This window comes from Pteropus alecto, unplaced genomic scaffold (assembly GCF_000325575.1).
Source record: "Pteropus alecto unplaced genomic scaffold, ASM32557v1 scaffold185, whole genome shotgun sequence".
NCBI classification, from domain to species: Eukaryota; Metazoa; Chordata; class Mammalia; order Chiroptera; family Pteropodidae; genus Pteropus; species Pteropus alecto.
In genome coordinates, this window is record NW_006438088.1 from 219,139 (window position 1) to 240,905 (window position 21,767).

The 21,767-nt window shown below is 34.0% G+C and overlaps 1 protein-coding gene across 4 annotated transcripts in view; it reads left to right on the plus strand.

Moving 5' to 3' along the window:
* The window catches only part of PPIL4 (peptidylprolyl isomerase like 4), a 29,537-nt gene extending 8,936 nt beyond the window's left edge, over nt 1–20,601 (plus strand). For 3 of the 4 annotated variants that reach the window (XM_006915333.3, XM_025049283.1, XM_025049284.1), the window contains exons 8-13: nt 1,171–1,295; nt 2,740–2,806; nt 5,092–5,203; nt 7,991–8,087; nt 12,203–12,350; nt 17,742–20,601. In XM_006915333.3, coding sequence (XP_006915395.1) covers nt 1,171–1,295; nt 2,740–2,806; nt 5,092–5,203; nt 7,991–8,087; nt 12,203–12,350; nt 17,742–17,993 — 801 coding nt within the window. In that variant the 3' untranslated portion in view covers nt 17,994–20,601. Of the gene's footprint in view, nt 1–1,170; nt 1,296–2,739; nt 2,807–5,091; nt 5,204–7,990; nt 8,088–12,202; nt 12,351–12,825; nt 12,875–17,741 lie in introns of all 4 variants that reach the window. The other variant, XM_025049282.1, reaches the window with a different exon arrangement.
* Nucleotides 20,602–21,767: the final 1,166 nt, after the last annotated feature.

Genomic DNA, 21,767 nt, shown 5'->3' on the forward strand with positions numbered 1-21,767 from the left:
ATGTAGGTGATCCTGTGCCCTTTCGATCCTCACTATTAACAGATTTGTGTGTGAAATAATGGTAATTCTGCTAGTGTTTTGCATTATCAACTAGTGGTTTTGAACTTCATAGCTGTTGGGAGTATTTTAAATTTCCTTACATAATATTTTAACATTATCTTTGACATGTAGCATAGTGAGTTCTTTTCTAACTCATTAACTTTTTTCTCACTTGGGCTTCCTTTAGATGTGGTATTTCTGCCTTTGTAGGTGCTTTTTGGGATTTTTTATTGATTTGCACTTCCCCTTATGTGTCATGATACTGCTTATTGAACATAGGTTATTCTTGTTTTTCAATAGGCTTCAGAGACACTGAGAAGATCTTACTGGCTCTGTTTCTTCTTACTGTTTCTGATTTTTAAAATTTCTTTTTGTTTTACTGCGTTTATACTTCACGTGATAATCTTATCGGAAATCATCTCTGAGAGTTTCAAATACACGTATTTTCCCCATCTAAAGGCCATGGGACATGTAGTTTTCGCACAGTGAAACCAACACCATCATCATGGTTTTCTCTCACTGTCACCTTGCCTAGTTCTTCAGTAGGTGGCATGTTCTGCTTGGTGCAGTAGTTGACTGTGAAGTTGACTTCATTTTGACTGAAGTAGATGATAGCGAGGGTGAGAGTATAAGGCTAGAAACACTATCCAGGAATTGTTGCAGTTCCGTATTGAACAATAATAGGGAAAAAACTGGGCATTACTAATCGCAGAAGGCTAAAGTCAGTGTTTTTAATTTTCATGCTTCATGACCTAGGTATACTTTGCATAAATTCTGTTTTTAATATATCAAATATGAAGAAAGAAAAAGTGGAGCTAAAAACCCAGGTAAACCTGGATTCAGATTCCAGCTCTGTTGCTTAAATACTATGTGGCTTTGGGCAAGTTAGTTATTTAAACTTTTTGAATTTCACTTTATTCATCTGTAAAATAGATTGTCGTTTTTAACATTGTTTTAACAATTGTCAGTAATTAATTTTGAGATCTTATTTAGATTTCTTTTCCTGAGCCTACAGTTTATAATGTAAATTTAGATGTTTTAGAGAAATCAGCATTTGGGCTTAGAAAAGGGTATTTAGAATGGAAATTAAATAAAGGAATTGATTTATATTTTTGTTTATTTATAATTTAGGTGGGGGACCTACCTGATGCAGATATTAAACCACCAGAAAATGTGCTGTTTGTATGTAAATTGAATCCAGTGACCACAGATGAGGATCTGGAGATAATATTCTCAAGATTTGGACCAATAAGAAGGTAATCTCTAGAATTAGTAAAAGATTTTAGAAAAACTAGGTATTATTTGGTGGTTTTCTAATGACATTTTTGATAAGTCTATGAACTCTAAGTGAATTTTGTCCTGGTGAATCTTACAGATGAGTCTTTTGGACAGTAGGGAAGAAAAGTATGTATGTGTATATGTGTAAGTATACATACAAATATATACATCGTATGTAATTAATGGTTCTTCTACTTCCAACATATTTTCACTCTAAACCAAGAAGTGAATGGAACAGTTTAAGTCTAGTTCTATGGTATTCTCAATAACCTTCTTTAATATTTAAAATATTTATCTCATTTAAGTTCTCCCTAGAATGACCAGAAATCCATATCAAAATTAATTTAAATCTAAATTTTCTCAAATTTTTCTTTTTGCACAATTAATGCAAAAGTCTATGAAAGTAGTATTTCTGTAAGAAAGGAGAATATTTTAAAATTAAGTATTTTATATTTAGAATCTCATTTCGTGTATTTTTTTCATGAAGCCATTCTTGATTCTTTCTGTTGAAAGAAAAATCTTTCTATAAATGGCTGCCTAACTTTTTTTTTTAACTCAACTCTTCCATCCACTTACAATATATCATATTTATAAAAAATACTCCTGTACTGCTGCTTATTTTTCAATTTTAGACATCATATACTGACTTCCTGCTAGGGAGCGTGAGATTTACCTCTATTACTGACCTTCTGGGTTCGATCTTTCCTATTCCTGCTTTGGTTGTGTCAAAATTTTGGCTAGGTCATTGTTCAGTATTTACATTTTAATGTTTACATAAGTGTTGTAACAGCTGAACCATGAGCTATAATGTGATTACTTTTCCTTTTTCTCACAATGTTTTATTTTCCTGTTTCATTTTATGTTAAAAAATAGATTTAGGACACGTGAGGAAAGGGACAAGCCAGCTGGTTTCAACACTATCTTATTTGCCCTTTCACTTGGTGGTTAAGATGAATTAGCTCTGTATAATAGCTATTCTTGCAGGGTTAAATTTGAGTTTGGCTCATAGTAAAAGCATAATAACTTACTGAACATGTATATATGTATGAATGTGCATACATTATTCTATCGTAACATTCTATAATTCATCTACTTCTGGACTAGAAGTGAATTATGATTAAAAAAATTTTTTTAGCAGTTAACTTTTGTCATAGGGAAATTAAATATTTTTATCTTATTCTTCCTTAGTGCTTTGGGAATTTAAGACTGTAGGCCTAGACAGGTCATTTAGAGTAAAGTTAGGTAATGTAGTTACTAGACTGGTAAACAATTTTTTTAAAAATAGTTATTATTGAAGAAATTTGGAGAAGTATAATTCTATGGGCTTAACTTTGCCTTTTAATAACTGTCTTATTTTGTTCTTCAGTTTCAAAGAGTGAGAGTGAATGCTTTTTTTTTAATGTCACTTTTTCCAACTTTCAGTTGTGAAGTTATCCGAGATTGGAAGACTGGAGAATCCCTCTGTTACGCTTTCATTGAATTTGAAAAGGTAAGTCATAATACAGACATGTGAAGTTTGGTATTTATTTTATTCTGATGGTATTAAAATGTGAAAAACTATAGAACTTTTTTCTAGTCTTTAAGATTAGAAAATTACTGTGCCCTTTAGGCAACCAAGAAAAACGACTATTATATTCAAATAGGGGATAAATTCAACATCTTTTCATGTTAATATATGTACCTTTAGGTTCAGGTGCAATCTGCATTACTGTATCTTTAAAACTTTAAAGTTTTAGGTAAAGTCATTCACATTCTGTAAATGGTTTTTCAGTGTTATTTAGGGAGATACATAATTTAATAATAGAAAGAGAACTGGACTGGGTGTTAAGTTCTAAATATTAATCTGAGCTCTGTCACCGATCAGCTTTATATGATATTTGGCAGTTTATTTAGAACTCTTCTTGCTGAGCGTTAACTTCCTTGTAAATAAAACTTGAGTGTTGGATAAATGGTACCTTCTAGATCCATAATAATAATGATAGTTTAGGTTACTCAAATAACTTTCTTTGTGCTAGGCATTATGCTACTTGACATGCATTTAATCTTCACGACTCTTTTGAGATAGGTACTGTCCTCCTCTTCCAAATAAGTATACTGTGACACGTAGTAGTAACATGACTTATTTAAAATCATGTACTTTGTGAATGTCATGGCTGGGATTTGAACTTACATACATCTGACTGAGTTCTCATTACTTTTAGCCACTATTTCTTTATGTAGCTTTGGACTGATTTGTGTCCATTAGTAGCTCATTCTAAGTTATGGTTATTCCAAATCATTTAGCAAACACCTTCTATATTTCAGGCACTGTGATAAATCCTAGGAGTGCAAGATAAATAGAGGCTTGGGAAGACAAACACCTAACAAATTTTACCTAGATACTGTGAGGTGTACCAAAACTAATATCTACAAAGTGTAGCAGTGCTAGCTAAAAGGAGATCTCTACCTTTGGTTTTCCATCAGTAACTTTTTGTAGACTTAACAGTGTCATTCCATCATTGACACTATAGGATATATCATTTCTTTGCTCACAAATATAATTTCATTTCATTTATAGCACATAGACTATTGACTGCCTATGTTTCTCAGTCTTCTGTAGATATACCATTTTCCATGAATATGTAGTTCATTCAACTCCAGAACATAAGGTGACGACAGAATCTATGAATTCTTTATTATGATTCAGCCTTTCTGTTTTTGAGGTGGAACTTTTGTGGCCTTTCTCATTTCTTGAAAACCAGATTAAGCTACATTATTCTGTTTCATAATTCTCATGGCTGGTAGCTTCTTTATAAGTGTTCATCACTTAGTCTGTATATTTTCATGTTAGGCAAGTTCTCTATGTTTTGGATAATCTGATCCAAAACATTTTTAAACTGAAGAGTAAAATACAGAAGCTCATGAGTGAACAGCTTGATGAGTTAACAGTTAACACACCCACGTGAACCACCACCCAAATTAAGAAATAAAACATTAGCAGAAAAAAATGACCAGGATCCCACGGGCCCTCTTTGTGTCCCCTTCAAAAAATGACCCCTATTTCTGACATCATATTAGATTTTGTCTAATTTTAAACTTGATATAAATGTAAACATAGAGTGGCTAGCTTCATTTGCTCAGTGTTATATTTATAAGATTATACGTTACTGCATATAGCTTTTAACTTTTTTTGTGAATTTTCATTGACATATGGTATTTCATTGTAATAATTCTGTGTGTGTGTGCGCGCACAAACACATCTGTGAATTTTATAATACTCCTCTGGGTCAACATTTCATAATCAAAAACAAAAATATTTCTTCAGTGAAACATGAATATTCATACTAAATGGAATAAATTAAAGCCATAGCCTCCCATTAGGTCAGGTTTTGCTATAAAATGGTTTTAACACCAAATTTATAAAAACAACTTTCAATTTTCAGGATATTTTTGGGTTTTGACTAAAAGGGATTCTTACCAATTCTTACAATTGGTAATATGTACATCCACTGCAACTGGATGGTCTCAGTTCAAATCTTGGCCTCACTGTGTAACCTTTGGCAACTTCTGTACCTTTCTAAACTTCTCTTTTCTCTTTGACAAAATGGAGACAATAACACATGGTTTTTAACAGAGTTAATTGAGGTAATAGATGCAAAGCATTTAACAGCATTTGGTACGTAATAAGCATTCAAATATTTATTTTAGTGACAACATACTTATTGTCTTTTCAGTATTTGTTCTAGCTACAGAAATCTTATCCATAAAGATTTAAGTTTTTGTAATTACTATCAGGAAGAAGATTGTGAGAAAGCGTTCTTCAAAATGGACAATGTACTTATAGATGACAGAAGAATACATGTGGATTTTAGCCAGTCTGTTGCAAAGGTTAAATGGAAAGGGAAAGGTATGTGGGTTCATTTCTGTTTGTTCTGTTTTGCTTTGCATGCCTGTGTGTGTGCACATGCATGCATGTGTGTGTGTTTTTTCTCTTTTAGGAAAGGAAAACAAATGGATGCAGGCTATATATACTGTTTCTGTATCTTGCATTGGTCATATCAATATCTAAAATGGCAGCTTATTCTTTTCAGTGGCTGCACAGTGTTCTGTTAAATGTATGTATCATAATTTATTGAACCAGTCCTATTAATAGACAGTCAAGTTTCTAATTAATTATTCCTCTATGTACTTTATACTATCCCTGTACATATGACATTCCATATACATTGACATAAACATATGTCAAATAAATTCCTGATAATGACATGTCAGACTTAAAGTTGAATCTGTGGTATGCTGAAATACCATGGGTTTTTTAGTTTTATTGCAGTGTTTTTAAAAGATTTCACTTTGGCTGTTATTTACCATGTAGTGCTAGGAGTACTCTTTTTTTCTATAACATTTTTTATTTCTCATGAATTTTATGAAATTTTTTTGAGAAAAAAACAGAAAGCACTACCTGGGAGTGACGAGCTGAATTGTTTGTTAGATTGTGTTACCTTACAGGAGTTCAGAGAAGGGTGAAATTACTAATGACTAGAACAGGAAGGCAGGCCTGATGGAAGCCATGTTCTCCATGGTAAGAGACTTGGATTGGGGTTCCCTGTACTGTTTTTCCCCTTGTACTGTTATTAGTTTCTCCCATGAAGCCTTCTTACTACTAGAATGCATGACTAGATTTTGACACTCCTATCTATTTTGAGTGACATATGACAACTAAATTGAGGCACTAAGACAGTATGGTTTTCACGTGATATTTGCAGCTATGTGAAAGAAAGAATCAAATAAATATATTCAGGAACTATAGATGAGCTGCTGGCCTAATGCAGTATATTCTGGTCTGATAATGCTGACAACTAGCTCTTCTGTGGGATTTTTTCCACAGAGAGCTAATTTAATTTTATCATCAGAAATATATATGAAATAAGGATTATTATAATTCCTCATTACAGAGAAAGAACTTGAAACATAATCTTATGAAGTGATTTACCCAGGGTCACATAAACTGATGATTTAAACTGACCCTAAATCTGTTTTTTTTCTTTCTCAATTCTGTCGTCTTTCTGACCTGTCTGTCCACTCACTGAAGAAATGATACTGCCTTCCTGAGCAATTTCAATGTAGTTTATTTACAAGAGGACTTTTAAGGGAATCTCTTCTTGTTTTTTTTCCTAAAATAAAGTGTTACATAGGAGACAGATGCTTCGTTTCACATATGCCATGATAAATGTATAGTTTGTTGTTAATCTCAGTTAATTTTGAGATAATTTTATATATTATGGATTCACATTTAATAAATCGAATGTATAACTACATCCATTCACAATGCTAAGTACTTTCCCTCATAGCCTTATTTAATGATTCCAACAGCTCTGTGAAATATTAGTATATTTTCAGTTTATAAATGAAGAGAATGAGTTTCAGAGAATTGAAGTGTCTTACCTAAGACCTCACTACAGTCAGAATTTGAATGCAGAACTTCTTGCTTTTTCATCAGTTGCTCTTTTTATTTTACCATAACTGCTTCATCCCTAGTGACACTCCTAATGACAAGCATGTGGCAAATCTTTTTTCAGTGATGAAATAATACCCATTTGTTACAGTTACCAGTGTTTTAACTCTTACAGTTATCTATTTACATTTATATGAAACATTGTCTACTGATCATTTCTGTTTCAGGAACCCTGAATTACCAGATTTATCTTGTCTTGGATGCTTACCATTCTTTTTTCATTCCTATTTTTTTCCCTTTGTTTAAAGACCCTGTCAGCAGTTAAGGTATATACAGGATTCACAATCAAAACACCTTTCTGTGTACCTCTAGCTTACTTTACTTGTACATTCAATCTCGGACCCTTCTGTAGGAAGCCCTCTCACTGGCGTTTCTTCATGCTAGTTGAGGGGATGGGAAAGGCAGGTCTGGGACGTGGGTGGAACTGGATTCTCACCCGGTAGGAGACTGGGCTTGAGAGCAGAGAGGCTGCTCTCCTTTCTCGGCCCTGCCACTGTACACCAGTCAGGCTATAACAGAAAGTCCTATTTTTCTGAAGGGATTGTTCATTTCATTTTTGGCACTTGGGAGGAACAAAGGTGCTCTTAAGCAAGAATTTCAAAGCAGAGACAGTTTATCTCTAGCACTCTAACCAACCGTCTCCTCCCACATCCCTTAGCAAACTTCTATGCATATCCTACTGTCCCCTATCTGCTTGGTGCTCTTTTGAGATTTTGGGCATTGTGTCCTTGGACCTATCAGAGCTCTTTAAAGCCTCACTTATTCCAAACTTATAAGCCTCTCAGATCTGAGACTCAGGTCCCAAACCCTGAACTTCCTTTGGACCTAATGTTCTCGTGGATGTAATGGCTCTACTTAAACACTGCACTATTTTCCAGTGGGTGAATGTATGCCCTGTATAGCTTAGGATTTGAAAGTTTGGTATTGTAATATTCACATATTTCATTAGGTGGCAGCATATGGCCACCTTGCAGAAACGTATCTCTGATTTCAGTTAAAATAGTGATGGAGAATGAATAATTATGATTCTTCTATTTTCTTCTCAGCCTTTTTCTATCCCCTGATACATATGCCACTTACAAAATAGCTCTGATATATTATCTCTTTTATGAAATAATTTGTGTTCTTGATTAAGAAGGTGACTTTTCTTACTAAGTTATTTTTTCTTTTCTAAATAAATAGGTGGAAAATACACCAAGAATGATTTCAAGGAGTATGAAAAGGAACAGAATCAACCATCTAATTTGGTTCTGAAAGATAAAGTAAAACCCAAACAAGAGTATCCTTTACAAGAACCAGTTAGTCAATATGTACTAACCATCTGCTCTGTGCAGAGTACTGTAAAAAGTCACAAAGGCTGTAGAAGACAAGGTTCCTGAATCCAGATGGTTTGCGAAGGAATTATTTAGTTTATGTTTATCTCTTTTCACTGTCTCGTGTATACTTTGCATTTTCAGTATATTCTTTGTTATGGAGAGAAAGTTAGGATTGACCTGATTCTTTCCCTCCCTGCTCTTAGGTTAAGGTTGACACTTCTCAAAAGATCATCAGGTAAGATTCATATTTTCTTCATATAATTGTAATGTTTTAAATTCCTCATAGTCAGAAATTTATTTTAGCTAAGCAAAATCCTTGTGCTAACCCCTTGACTTCTTTGGAGATGGTGAATAACTAGACAACAAGGTCCCGTTGTTCTTTTACATGATTAGGTTGCTTCTTTCTGTTTAATTCATTGTCAGTCTAGCAACAAATACTTGTTGGACTCCTGTTGTATACAGGAGTTGACTCTTAGAGAATTAAAAAGAAATCTATTGACTTGACCATTTAATTTAGGTTTTTCCAAGTTTTAGGTTGAAACAAATAAGAAGCAATGAAACATACTGTTTGTATTATGTCATTTTAATTTTTTCATTGATGTTCTCATAAATCCATCATTCCACACGTTGCAAAGGTTATTTCTTTTGAAATTCTTTCTGTAAATGGCTTCTTTGTTTTTTAGTTTCTGTTGGTGGTTTAGGGATTCTCTTTTCTCATACTATATAGATATTTCTCTTCCAAGTAGTCATCAAGGAAAGATGAATATTGGGTTGATCTGTTATATACTCATTTTTAAAAATATGTTGACTCTGCAATACGTAAAGCATTGTAAGGTGTTAGAGCTGGATAAGTCTACAATATACTGAGGTAATCAATTAGAAGAGGCTTTCACATGCATGCAGACCAAATAATAAGCTAAGATTTAGTCTGAAAAGATGAACATTAGAAGGGATATGATCGAAATCTTAAAATCATAAAAGATATGGATAGAATATACTTGAGATTTATTTATCAAATCTTTGAAATCAAATTTAGTATAACCACTAGTTACTGGAAGAAGGGGAGTGTGTAGGACAAATAAAGGGAAGCACAGTCACAGAGTATAAAGTAGAAGATGTCTTTTCCCTTAGAGGTACTTAAGGCTGAAAAGAAAGAGTACATAGTATTGCAGTGTTTTAAATTCAAGATGATAGATTATTAAGAGTGAAGAAAAGAAATTAGGCATGTTTGAGAATAAATCTCTAGCCTAGTACTGTCCAGTAGGACTTTCTGCAATGATGCAAGTGTTCTATCCACTGTCCTATATCGCTACTAACCACATGTGACTATTGGGCATGTGAGGTGGACTGAGGAATTGAATTTAAATTTTTGTTTAATTTTAATTAATTTAAATATAAAGAACCACATTTGGCTGTATTTAACAGTGCCTGCTTTTAGTCCTTTGAAGTTGATGGAGAAGACAGACAAGTCCTGGTGCAAAACACTATTAGTTATTCTCAAACAGAATATTGAACAAGGAAAAAGAAATTCATGTGTCTGACCCAGCAGGATGGTCTTTATGTTCTTGGTAATTGATATGCTTCATTTTAGCAAGGCATTTATAATCTCAGGTACAATAATAGAGGGATAGACCATGTGTTTATAATGTGTAAGGCATTTATAATATGCTTCATTTTAGCAAGGCATTTATAATAGAGGGATAGACCATGTGTTTATAATGTGTAAGGTAAATATGTATTTTTTTCCACATTACACATTCTGTTCCTTTGTTACTAGGGCAAGGAAAGGGGATTCAGAGGATAACCTAATGTGCAGACAAAGTATCGTAAGTCAGTTAGAAAGATATGGTAGGGATATTCTTTATGGATCTTGAGAGAAAGCGAAATTGCAATAAATGCAGACTGCTAATAAGAAGATTAAAAAAAGATAAATAGAAGGAGAGGCAAGTTTAACTTGGCCAGACTAGACCTCAGGGAAGAAATTGGGGAAAAGAGGTCAGGGAGATCACAAATTTATGTTTCATGTAAATTATTTTGGAGAGATTTAAAATCTTCTAGAAGTGCCGATTGTATTGGTGAGTAGAAGACAGTAGATAGGTGAGGAAGAAGAGATATAACAGTCTTGGTGGTATGACATGTAATCAACAAATACTTAGTATCTATTACGTATTGGGTTTAGCAGTGAAACATAGCCCTGTTTCACTGCTAAACCCAACACATAGACTTTATGTTTTACTGTTGGAGTTTGTGGAAGAACAGACATTAAATAATTACCGCGGATTAAATATGTCTATGGAGTATTGCAAAGAAGTGCATTTATGGGGTATGGGATTTTTAGTAGAGGAGAGGGGTCAGGGAGCACCCTCAAGTAACACTAAAGGAAGTAACATAAAAGCTGCAGCTTGAATTTGGGGAGAGGAGGGCTGAGGTCGGGTGCTGTTTTCTTTAAGTGATTTGTCATTCAAGAAATAGTCTATGTCTTGACCCAGCACAACCCAAATGTGATCATTCACATGCACACATAATTGAAACAAAAATGTCATAGTATTTTTTTTAGGTGCCATGCACTCTGTTCCCTTTAATTCTGTTATTAAAACATGCTGGTTGTGACCCATTAAATGGATTTTCTACCCCATTGATGGATTATGATCAGCAGTTTGAAAAATACTTCTCTGAAGTATTTTGGACAGAGGGAGAAGCATGTGTAAAGCAACACGCTGAGGTGAAATTATAGGCAAGGTCCATTGAATTCGCATCTGAGAAAGGAGACGATCCAGAAGGCGCTCTGGGAACAGTGTGACCTAGTATAAAGGAGAATAGAAGTTAGAACTAATAAGATGGCACAGGCTGACTAGCCATTTTTAGCCATCTTATGAAAAGTGAAAAGGTGTGCGTTTTCCTGTTTAATCTTATGTAGAAGTGAGTCATCCCTGAGGAAAGCATAGACTGTGGCATTGTGAAAACAGACATGAAACTCCGAGGGAAGTGTCTGCGATTACTCTTGTCCCGCATGCCACTAAAATAGCTTCCTCATAAGCTTTCTTTTGAAAACCACTGTTCTTGTCTTTGTCAGCCTTCCTCAAAATCTTCTTTAGAATTTGCGATTATTTTTAGCAGAGGTTGTAGTAGTTATACATTTTCTTTTATTTTCAGGCGTAATAGTATATTAGATAAAATACTTATCTCTGAATTAAAACATCACAATTTTTAGAACATGTGAAGTTAAAAAAGGATTCACTCAAGTTCTACCATCTGGACAAATGATATTTATTTCTCCTTGTTCTTTTTAAGCCGTGATCTTTTATAAAGTTTTGTAAAGTTGTAACCATTGTATGGTGTATACAGTTTTTTTCATCTTTAATTTTTCATAAATACCTTCTCAGGTTTTTTTTATAGCATTCATTCATTTATCATTACTAACATCTTTTTTTAAAAATAATATATCATGTTGAAGTACTATGTAATATATTTAAGTATATATTTATTACTAGGCTTTTTGTTGTTCTCAGTGTCTGTTATTAAAAATAATCCTGTTATGTATACCTTTGTTCATTGAACTTATTTTAATTATTTATAACTTCTTATTTGAATTTAAACATGCTAACCGTTGACATGCATTGTTAAATTTCCTCGTATAGGATTGAACTAACTTTTATACTTCAAAAGAAGAGCCACCTTTTATCTTAAAAAGCTTCTCTGGCATTGGAGTTTGTAATGTTTCAGTTTTTTCTAGTTAAACATGTGCCTTTTCTTTTAAGTTTTTTTCATTATAGACAAATAGGTTTCCTTATTTTTTAGCTACTTATGTTTTTATTTGTAGATACAGTTTTTTCCCCTCCATTTATTGCCCAATTACCAATTGTTAACTGCTTATATACAATCAGGGTTTTTTCTATTTTTTCTGACTATGTAATGAAAAAAAAATTGAGTTAGGTTTGTTTTAGAAATAAACTATGTAAGATGCTTTTTGGTTTCAAAAGTTACTTTAGTCTCACGGTCTCCTTTGTTTACCAGATTCTTATGTTTTGATGTGCTGGCAGTGTCAGTTCTCACATTTGTCCTTGACTAGCCGCTGCAGTGCAAAATATGATCTTATATTAGACGAGGAGGCAGAAGACTCAAAATCAAGTCACTCACACACAAGTAAAAAACACAAGAAGAAAACCCGTCACTGCTCTGAAGAAAAGGAAGACGAGGACTACATGCCAATCAAAAATACGAATCAGGTACTTCTGATGTCCAGACTTTGTGAGTTACATCTTAGTGACATGATTTAGCGGGTAAGGGTAGAGTCCTGAACAGGGATGGGTATGCTCTAAATCTAAAACATAGAATGGTTTCACCAGGGTAAAGAACTTTATTTTTCAAGAATATAAATCACAAAGTATAAAAAAAGTTCTTCTCACTCACCATTTTATATATAAGTGTTATGTACAGCATTTACAGCTCTTGAGGTTTTAGAACCTATAAAACATTTATTCCCTTCCATACTGTATATATGAAATAAAAACAGCACTCATAACTAATTTGATCATCCCCAAAACTTTCTGAACCATATATTTTATATGACAATGATAATAAAAATTTCTGAAAGAAAATTGAGCATAAAGAGAAGAAATCATGTTCAGCCTGCATTTGGGCTCCCAGTAAAATGAAAAGCAAATTACATTATAGCTTCTTGCTTTTGTTTTACCCCTTGAGGACATTTGCTGTGAGCCCTGGTGGAGTAGGAAGATTTCAGCAGGCAAAGGTGAGAAGGGACCTAAGACAGTGAGAATATCAAACAGAGACAGAGCGATGGAGAGAGATTTATGTAGTGTGATTGGCAGAATGAAGGATTTGCTGTCAGAAAAGCTAGATTTAAATGTCCACACTGCTAGTCGTTTGTGACCTCAACAGGTTATTTAACTTTCTGAGCCAGTTTCCTCCTCTGTGAAATTGAGATAATTCTTATCTCCCAGGCATGTTGTTAGATTAAGTGAAAAAAAAATGTGTGCAATCATTTTCTACACTGGCTGTTATTATTTTACTGTTACAGTCAAATTACTGTGTTTTAAATCAGAGTAGTTCCTGTTTGTGGCAATGCCATTAACTGGATTCATATTTCAGGTAATTTCTTTTCGATGTTTAAGGGTCGCTTTAAAATTTTTTTGTTTTGTAGTTTAAAAAATCATTTATATGGTTCCAAAGTAAAATCTACAAAATGGTACAGAGGACCAAGCTTCTGTCCCTATCCCTTCCACATTTTCTTTTCCCCCTGTGGACAACCGTTTCATGTGTTTTATTCTTCATTAAAAAAAATTTCAGCAAGTATACATTTTATATTTTTAGCTCATTATTTTCTAGATAGCTTATTTTCCTTCTGCTTGCTGTTGTCCAGCAAAAGCATAACCTCTCTTCTTTCCACAGCCCTTTAGCTATTTAAAGATTGCCATCATTTCATGCCCTGACCTCAGTTTTTAACTTACACCTTTGTTAATCTTTCAAGTAACCCACACACGAATGAGTGATAGCTAACATCTTCAGTATCCTTACAATTTGAGGTGAATATGATCACCCCCATTTCACAACAAAGAAATTGAAAACAAAAGAAGCAGCTTGACCATAGTTTTACACAGCTAATAAATAGTGGAAGCACAATTTAAATTCAGACTTGTGGTTCTCACAAGTCTGAATTTATATATTCCTATCAGTTTTTCTTCCAAAATCCTTTTGTTGTTCTAATATAATTTGTCTCATAGTACAATATTCCACTGTAACCTAATATAGGGGTCCCCAATCCCTGGGATACGGATGAGTACCAGTTGGTGGCCTGTTAGGAACCCGGCCTCACAGCAGGAGGTGAGCGGTGGGCAGGTAGACGAATGAAGCTTCATCTGTATTTGTATCACCGCCTCAGCTCCACCTCAGATCATCAGGCATTAAATGCTCATAGAAGCCAAAAAGATTGGGGACCACTGCTCTAATAGGAACATCTCCCTTTTAGTTTCTGTACTCTTTATTTAGCCTAAGATTATCCCAAGCTTTTTTATTGGTAGCTGTATCACATTTCTATGAATATTAGTATGTTTTACACTAAAAACTCTTAATTCTTGGCCCCATCCCATGGGGCCACAGCTCCTCTTCCTGCACTGTACATAGAATCATCAGTGAATTTGGGCCTGAGATACATACATATTGGTGTGTCCGGTATAAGAGGTCTAAAAAAAATCCAAAGCCTTGGCTACATTTTAAGTCTGTTATTTCCTCTTCTTTTTATGAATCTTTTTTATCTTGTTTGATTAAAACTTTACAGTAGCAAATATCCTTCTCATTTGGCATGGAGTAAAAAAGTGTTATTTTGGGGGAATACTGTTAGTATTTTTTAGAGAATTTTAAGGCCGTTGTCAACTATAAAATTGTTAATTTTATAATTATAATTAAAATTGTTAATTTAAATTAAAATTGTTAATTTCCTAACTTTATTTTTCCCCTCAAAGCATATTAAAGCAATTTTTTTTTTTTTTGCCATTAACAATGGTCAATCACATTATATAAGTTTCTGGTCTACAGCATGATAATTTGATACCTATATACACTACAGTGTGCTCACCACTCAAAGTCTAGTTTCTGTCTGTCACCATACATTTGACCCCCTGTACCAAATTCGCCTTCCCCACACCCACTTCCCCTCTAATAATCACTAATCTATTGTCTATATCTATGAGTTAAAGCAAACGTTTTTTGATTTTATACTTTAATAATATAGCTATACTCATTTTCTTTCTAATAAAACAGCATCCATATTTAAGATTTCAGTGGGCCTGTTTTTTTCTATTCTATTTATCCTTTTGATGTCATTCTCAAAAAATAGAATAATTAAACTGAATTTTCAATACTGGGTAATTTTCAGGTATAGCTCAGATTTTCCCAGGTTGGCATTTTGTTTGGCGAGCCTAGTTACTAAGAATGTTTTAACTCATTTCTTCAAACTCTGGTTTTTTTTGAGTGACAGCCTTTCCCTTCAATTCGAAAACTTCTCTATTTAATTTTTCCACCTCATATCTTAATTCCAAAGATGGTTACTGTGTTTTTGAGGTTTGGGTTTTACTAGGGTTACAGGAAATGAATACTCAGCTGCGGGTTGCCTGGCTGAGAAGTATTCATACTAGTTGTCAATCCTCCTCTGTGGTTTGCATAGGTGTTTAGTGTTCTTATAAACTGAGACTCTATTTTTGCTGTCATTTTAATCCTCTAATGTTATTTTAATGATTTAGATTTAACTAAATCTGTGATTTAGTCCTAGAGACCAGAGCAAGGATAGTTTTTAGTTAGATGAGACTTTTTTTGACTGCTTTACATGAAATCATTGGCTAGGTTAAGTTGGTTGCTTTAAATTGGCCATTTTATGTTTTTTTTTTTTCTTTTTAGCCACATGCTAGTTTAATCATCTTATGTCTTAAATGCATAAAATGATAGAATTTTTGAATTCCATACTGGAAAGGCCTTAGAGCTCATCTGATTCATTCCTCTCACCTTAGATCCTGACCCTGCAGGCCCTGGGCCTCGATAGTTTAGTAGGAGAGCTGGAACTTTAATGTTTATTTTGATTCAGTCAGGTGTGTTTTTTCATTATTCTGTATCACACCCTTCTCAATTTTATATGTCAATTTTCTGATCAGTTAAATAATTATCTCCGGCCTCTGCAGATCTCTTGAGTCTCAGTTACCTTATTTCTGGATGGGGATGATATTGTACTCTGAAAGCACTTAGCCCTGTGCTGGCCAGTGCTTAGAGGACCTGCTGTAACGTGGCTCCACCGAGGCACCTAAGCTTTTCTCCTAGTTCACATTGCTAGTTCTTCCTTGCTTTTCTGTTTTCAGCTACACTGCTTGCATTAGCCTTATCACAGTCAATCCAAACCCTCTCATTCTTTGAGGCTCCTCTCAAGTCCTAATTTCTCTATGAAACTTTCTCTGATAAATCTAACCTTAACACTATTTCTTGTTTGACACACCTCCTAAATGGCAAAGACCGTTGGAACCCAGAGTTCCCCAACTTCAAAGCTTGTGTAGCTTTGAAAACTTCTCCAAGTAGGTGAGGTTTTAAGGTTTCAGTCCATTTTGGATTTTTGGCTTCCTCAGTTCTGTCTGTCTGTCTGTCTCATTTTAAACACAAAGTGTTTAAGTGCCTATATATGTAATAATGTGCTGAAGATTTTATAGAGTTATACATCAGCTAACAGTCTCTTCATTTTTAAGTTTATTGTCTCAACCAATTCAGAAATTAGGTGTACAAACAGAATAGTCCATAGTTACATTTTGTATATGTTACAAGAAGCACAAAAATTCTTTTATCTAAGGATGCCATATTTTGCTAGAAGATAGTAGGTAAAGGGTTAAACCAAATGCCTACTCATTCTTCTACCTCTGGGACTCTTATAGAATGATAAGAACTGTTGGGATTGTGTAGGAAATCATGAATCAGTTTATAATGTATTTCACAAACACCATGATTATAGCAATCATGTTAGATCTCCATTCACACACTGTAATCACCATGACAGGCATAATATACAGTCTCTAGACAGTATATGGAATAATTATGAATCATTTTCTTAAAACCTAGTCTTTAACCTTGGGTATCCATCACTCTAGATTTTAAAGTTTGTCATTTACATCTACTGTATTAATTTCTCTGGTGATAGAGTGGGGACTGTTGGGAGTTCAATCCTTAGGACCTTGCCTTTTTATTAGAAATCTTTTAAGAAAGTTGAATTTTACAAACTAGCTCTTGAAAGAGCATTGGTTCTGATCTTTTTTAGATTTCAGCTACTTGCTGAGATACTCATTCTAATTAAGGGTAGAATACAAGCAGAAATAGAATTGTTATAATTAGCCTTCTGTATGGGAAAATTACTACTGCTACTTAATATTTATTATGCATAGAATTAAATGTACTCACTTTTATTGTCTTTAGGGCAGTAGATTATTCCAGTGTGTCTTAACTCATTTTTAAGAAATACATAAATAATGATTTTAATAAAAATATATATTAGCTTAGTCTAAACAAGGAAGATTATTTGAAGATTGGGAGAGGAGCCATTATAAAATAAACACTTTAAAAATAATTGCCCAGACTAAAGTAAGCAGTATCTATTTTGTTTTCTTTTTAGACTGATTAACTTGTCTAAAACCCCTTCCAGCTGTGTTATTTAAATGATGTCTTTTTTACAGGATTCTTATGGGAATTTTAATAGTTTCATTGCAGATCAGTGATGGCACCACATTTTGGGGGAGCGGAGAAGGCGGGGAGGTAGAAAGGTGAACTTTTGATACTGCGTCTTTGCTCTAAAGACTTGTTCTAATTTCAATTGGGCAATTTCAGTTCCTTGTTTTTGGATCTGATTCTCCAGTTCAGCTGAAATAGTAGATACAGAGCAATGAGATCGATTTAAAAAATGGTTAAAACTCTTTCTGAATTATTTTGGTTTATAATTTACAAGATTTTTGACATTAGTGGTAGTGTTCAAATTTGAGCTGCTACAGCTGCTTTCTAATGGTAGACCTGTCTAAGTTTTATTAAGTGACAGTGATTTTACTGATTCTCTTATATTTCTCTCTTCATTGCTTTAACAGGATATCTACAGAGAAATGGGATTTGGTCACTATGAAGAAGAAGAAAGCTGTTGGGAGAAGCAAAAGAGTGAAAAGAGAGACCGACCTCAAAACCGAAGTCGTAGCCGATCTCGAGAAAGGGACGGCCACTATAGTAATAGTCACAAATCCAAATACCAAACTGATCCCTATGAAAGAGAAAGGAGTAAAAAGAGAGACCGAAGCAGGAGTCCCAGGAAATCCAAAGATAAAGAAAAATCTAAGTACCGATGAAAGATGAAGAAGCAGACATGAGAGGCTAAAATATTTACTCTTGTCTAACTTAGAGCACTAGACGTTCAGAGTTTTGTCAGAGCAGTTAAAGACTGCTTATTTGTTTTTTCTTTTTTCCACACTAAGATTATGGCCCTTTTAGATTAATATTGATTGTATAGGGCACAGAAAGACAATAAAGAATTGAACATTTCTTTGTATACTTTTTTACCTTAATGTTATTGTTATACCTAAATAGTCTTCATTTTTCAAGTCTTTTGCATTTTCAACTTTTTAAAAATGAAGTTTTTCATACCTACAAAAATACACAAACATGTATATATAAGGTATAAAGAATAATAAATATCTGTGTACCCATCAAGCCAGCTTAGGAAATAAACATTACCTGCGTTTTAGAAGTCCCTTATGTGCCCTCAACTTCTCCAGTTATTGTTATTATGAATTTTATGTTTGTTATTCTCTTGCTTGTTACAGTTTTATAGGATATGTATGTATCCCTAAAGGAAGTGTTAAGTTTTATGGTTTTGAATTTTATATAAATGGTATAATGTATGTTTACTTCTGTGACTTGCTTTTTTTCAGCTTAGTACTTTTTGAGAGTCATTCATTGTTACTGCTGTATAGTTTTATACTAGACCACAATTTATCTTTTCTGTCGATGGACATTTGGGGTTGGTCGGTTGGTTCTGTTTTTGCTTTTGCAAACAATGCTGCTATGAACATTGTATATCTAGGAGGGCTATTGCTTGCTCACGTGGCTTGGATCTTCATCTTTACAGGATAATGCCAAATTCTATTCTACAGCGGCCGTACCAGGTTATTCCCTGCCAGCACTGCCAGTTTCCTTTGTTTCAGCATCATCTCCAACACTTAATTTTAAACTTTTTAAATTTTGCCAGTCTAGTGGATGTTAGGTGATATCTTTTTGTTGTTTCCAGCAAGCAGGCTATTATTCTTATCTTTGTCCTTCTATATGTAATGTGTTCTTTTTCTCTGGCTGCGTTTAAGTTTTAGATTTTTAAACAATTTGATTATGGTGTGTGCTGGGTGTCTTTTTTTTTCATGTTTCTTCTGCTGGGGCTATTTACCTATGGTTTTGTGTTTTTCATCAAATTTGGAAAACTTTTGTCTATTATTTCTTCAATTATTTTTTTCTGTTTCTCCCCTCCCTTCTTTTCTATCTGGGACTCTTGTATGTTAAGCCACTTTAAATTGTCTTGCACTATGCTGATGCTCTGTTCTTTGTGGCTTTTGAAGAGTTTTTTTCTCTTCGTATTCCAAATTGGGTAGTTACCATTGCTGTGTCCTCAAGTCCATTAATCTTTTCTCCTGAAGTATCTAATCTGTTAATCTCATTCAGTGTATTTTTCACCTCAGACGTATTTTTAAACTTTAGAAATTTTATTTTAATATTTTTATATTCTCAGTTTCTTAAAATGCTCTTGATTCCCTCTTTTTTGGGGAACATCCGGAGTATATTTTAATAGCTGTTTTCATGTACTCACGTACTTGACTATTCTAGCTCTGTCGTTTCTGGTCTGCGTCTGTTGGTTGACAACCTCTCTCCCCCCCCGCCCCCCTCAATTATTGAGTTGTAATTTCTTTCTTTGCATGGTAATGTTTGGATTTTACATTGCTGGCTGCCGAAGTTTTTATATTACTTTAAATATGTTGAGTTTTTATCTGGGACATAAGCAACTTGGAAGCAGTTTGATCCTTTCGTAGCTTGCCTTTAAGCCGAATGAGGCAGGACCAGAACATCCTTTAGCAAGGGTTAATTTGGCCCGCTACTGAGAGAACATCCTCTGAATAATCTTCCCTAGGCCTGGTCTCATGAGATTTTTCTGCTCTGGCTGTTGGAAACAAGAACTATTCTGATCCCTGTATGAACTTCCAAATTGTACCACCCGTTCTTTCCTGGTGGTTCCTTCCCACCCTTGGGTAGTTTCCTCACTTGCAGACACTGGTTAGCGTTCAGCTGAAGACTCGGGAACTCTATAGATCTGCGGCTACCTCCTCCGGTACTCTGCCCTAAAATTTTTACTTCGGCTCCCCTAAATTCTCTACCCAGGGATACTCAGGCTCTTTTTGGAGGCATGTGCTTATCCTAGGGCTACAGCCTGGAAACCATGCAGTAAGTTCGGGCAGTCATGGGGCTTTCCTTGTTTTCTTTTTTTAAAGAGTTGCTCTTCACTGACTGTTGCCTAGTGTTTGAAAACCTTGTGTATATTTTGTACAGGTTTTTAGTTGTTTAAGATGGCAAAGGTAAGTCTTGCCCCTGTTACTCCATTTTAGCCAGAATGGAAGTCTCGTTTCAATCTGCATTTCCTAAGTGCTAACAGGGTTGATCCTGTTTTCATTTAATATTCATTCCTGATTGCTCTCTGTGAAAGCTTTTTTTGTGTATTTTATGTTGTCTTTTCCTTCTAGGACATATTTTATGTCTTTTGTGTATTTTATGTTGTCTTTTCCTTCTAGGTTTCTTTAAGGAGTTTTTAAATATAGATTGTGGATTTTAATCCATTTCGTCGCAGTCTTTATTGAAATGTAATAGACAATTAGTTGCTTGTATTTACCTCGTACAATTCAATGAGGTTTTTTTTTTTTTTTTCAGTTATAGTTGGCATACCGTATACCAGTTTCAGTCGCATAGCATAGTCCATTTTTAATATTAGATGTTGCAAACATCTCTCGATTTGCGGCTTATTTTTTCACCTTTCTATTTGATGCCCTTGGAAGAGCACAAGTTTTAAATTTTTCCTCAACTTTTTAATATGAAAAGTTTTATACATAAATGGAAACTCAAGAACATAATGAACATCCGTATGCCTTTTATCCAGACTTAACAATAACATTTTGTTGTTGAACAATTTGAAAGTAAATTGAAAACAATGATGTTTCCACCTTACACTATTTCACCATGCATTTCTTAACAAGCAAGTATCCTATATAACCAAATTCTATAACTACCCTTAAGAAAATTAAAAATAATCCCATTATATATAATATATAGTCTATACTCAAAATTTTCCCGAATGTCATTTTTAAATGGTGGTTTGTTTTTAAACTCAAATTCAATCAAGGTTCGTGCACTGCATGTTGTTTTTGCCAGTTTATTCTCCATCTAGAAGAGTTTTTACCCATCCATCTCTCTTTTTTTTTTTTTTTTAATGACATTGACTTTTTGAAGATTTCAGGTTAGTTGTTTTGTAGAATGTTCTACGTTTTGGAATTTTTTAATGGTATCTTCGTGGTGTCCTCTAGCTTCTCTTATTTCCTGTAAACTGGAAATTAAGAGTAGATATTTGATTAGAATTAGGTTATGTATTTAGGTAGAATTTTTAAGTTTAATGTCAAATTTATTACCTTCCTCTGTTTTGTGCCTTTTGTATTTTAAGAAATCTTTAATAAAGATATTCTATATTCCAAAAGTCATTAAGCTTTGTTTTGTACATTTAGATCTTTAATCCATATTGAATTGTGTGTGCGTGTATGGTGTGATATAAGGATCCAATATTTTTTACACATGGTTATAACCAGTTGTCCAAAACCCATTAATGAATGGTTCATCTAGTCCTTGTTGACCTATAGTTCCACTTCTGTCATATAAATTTCTCTATATGTTTGGGTTTTGTTTCACAGGTTCTCTGTTCCATTGGTTTATTGTGTATCCTAAGACCAATACCAAACATCTACATTTCTGTAGTTTTATAGAAAGTATTTAAGCAAGTCCTACCACCTGTTTCATTAGGAATGCCTTGACCCTGTGTTCTG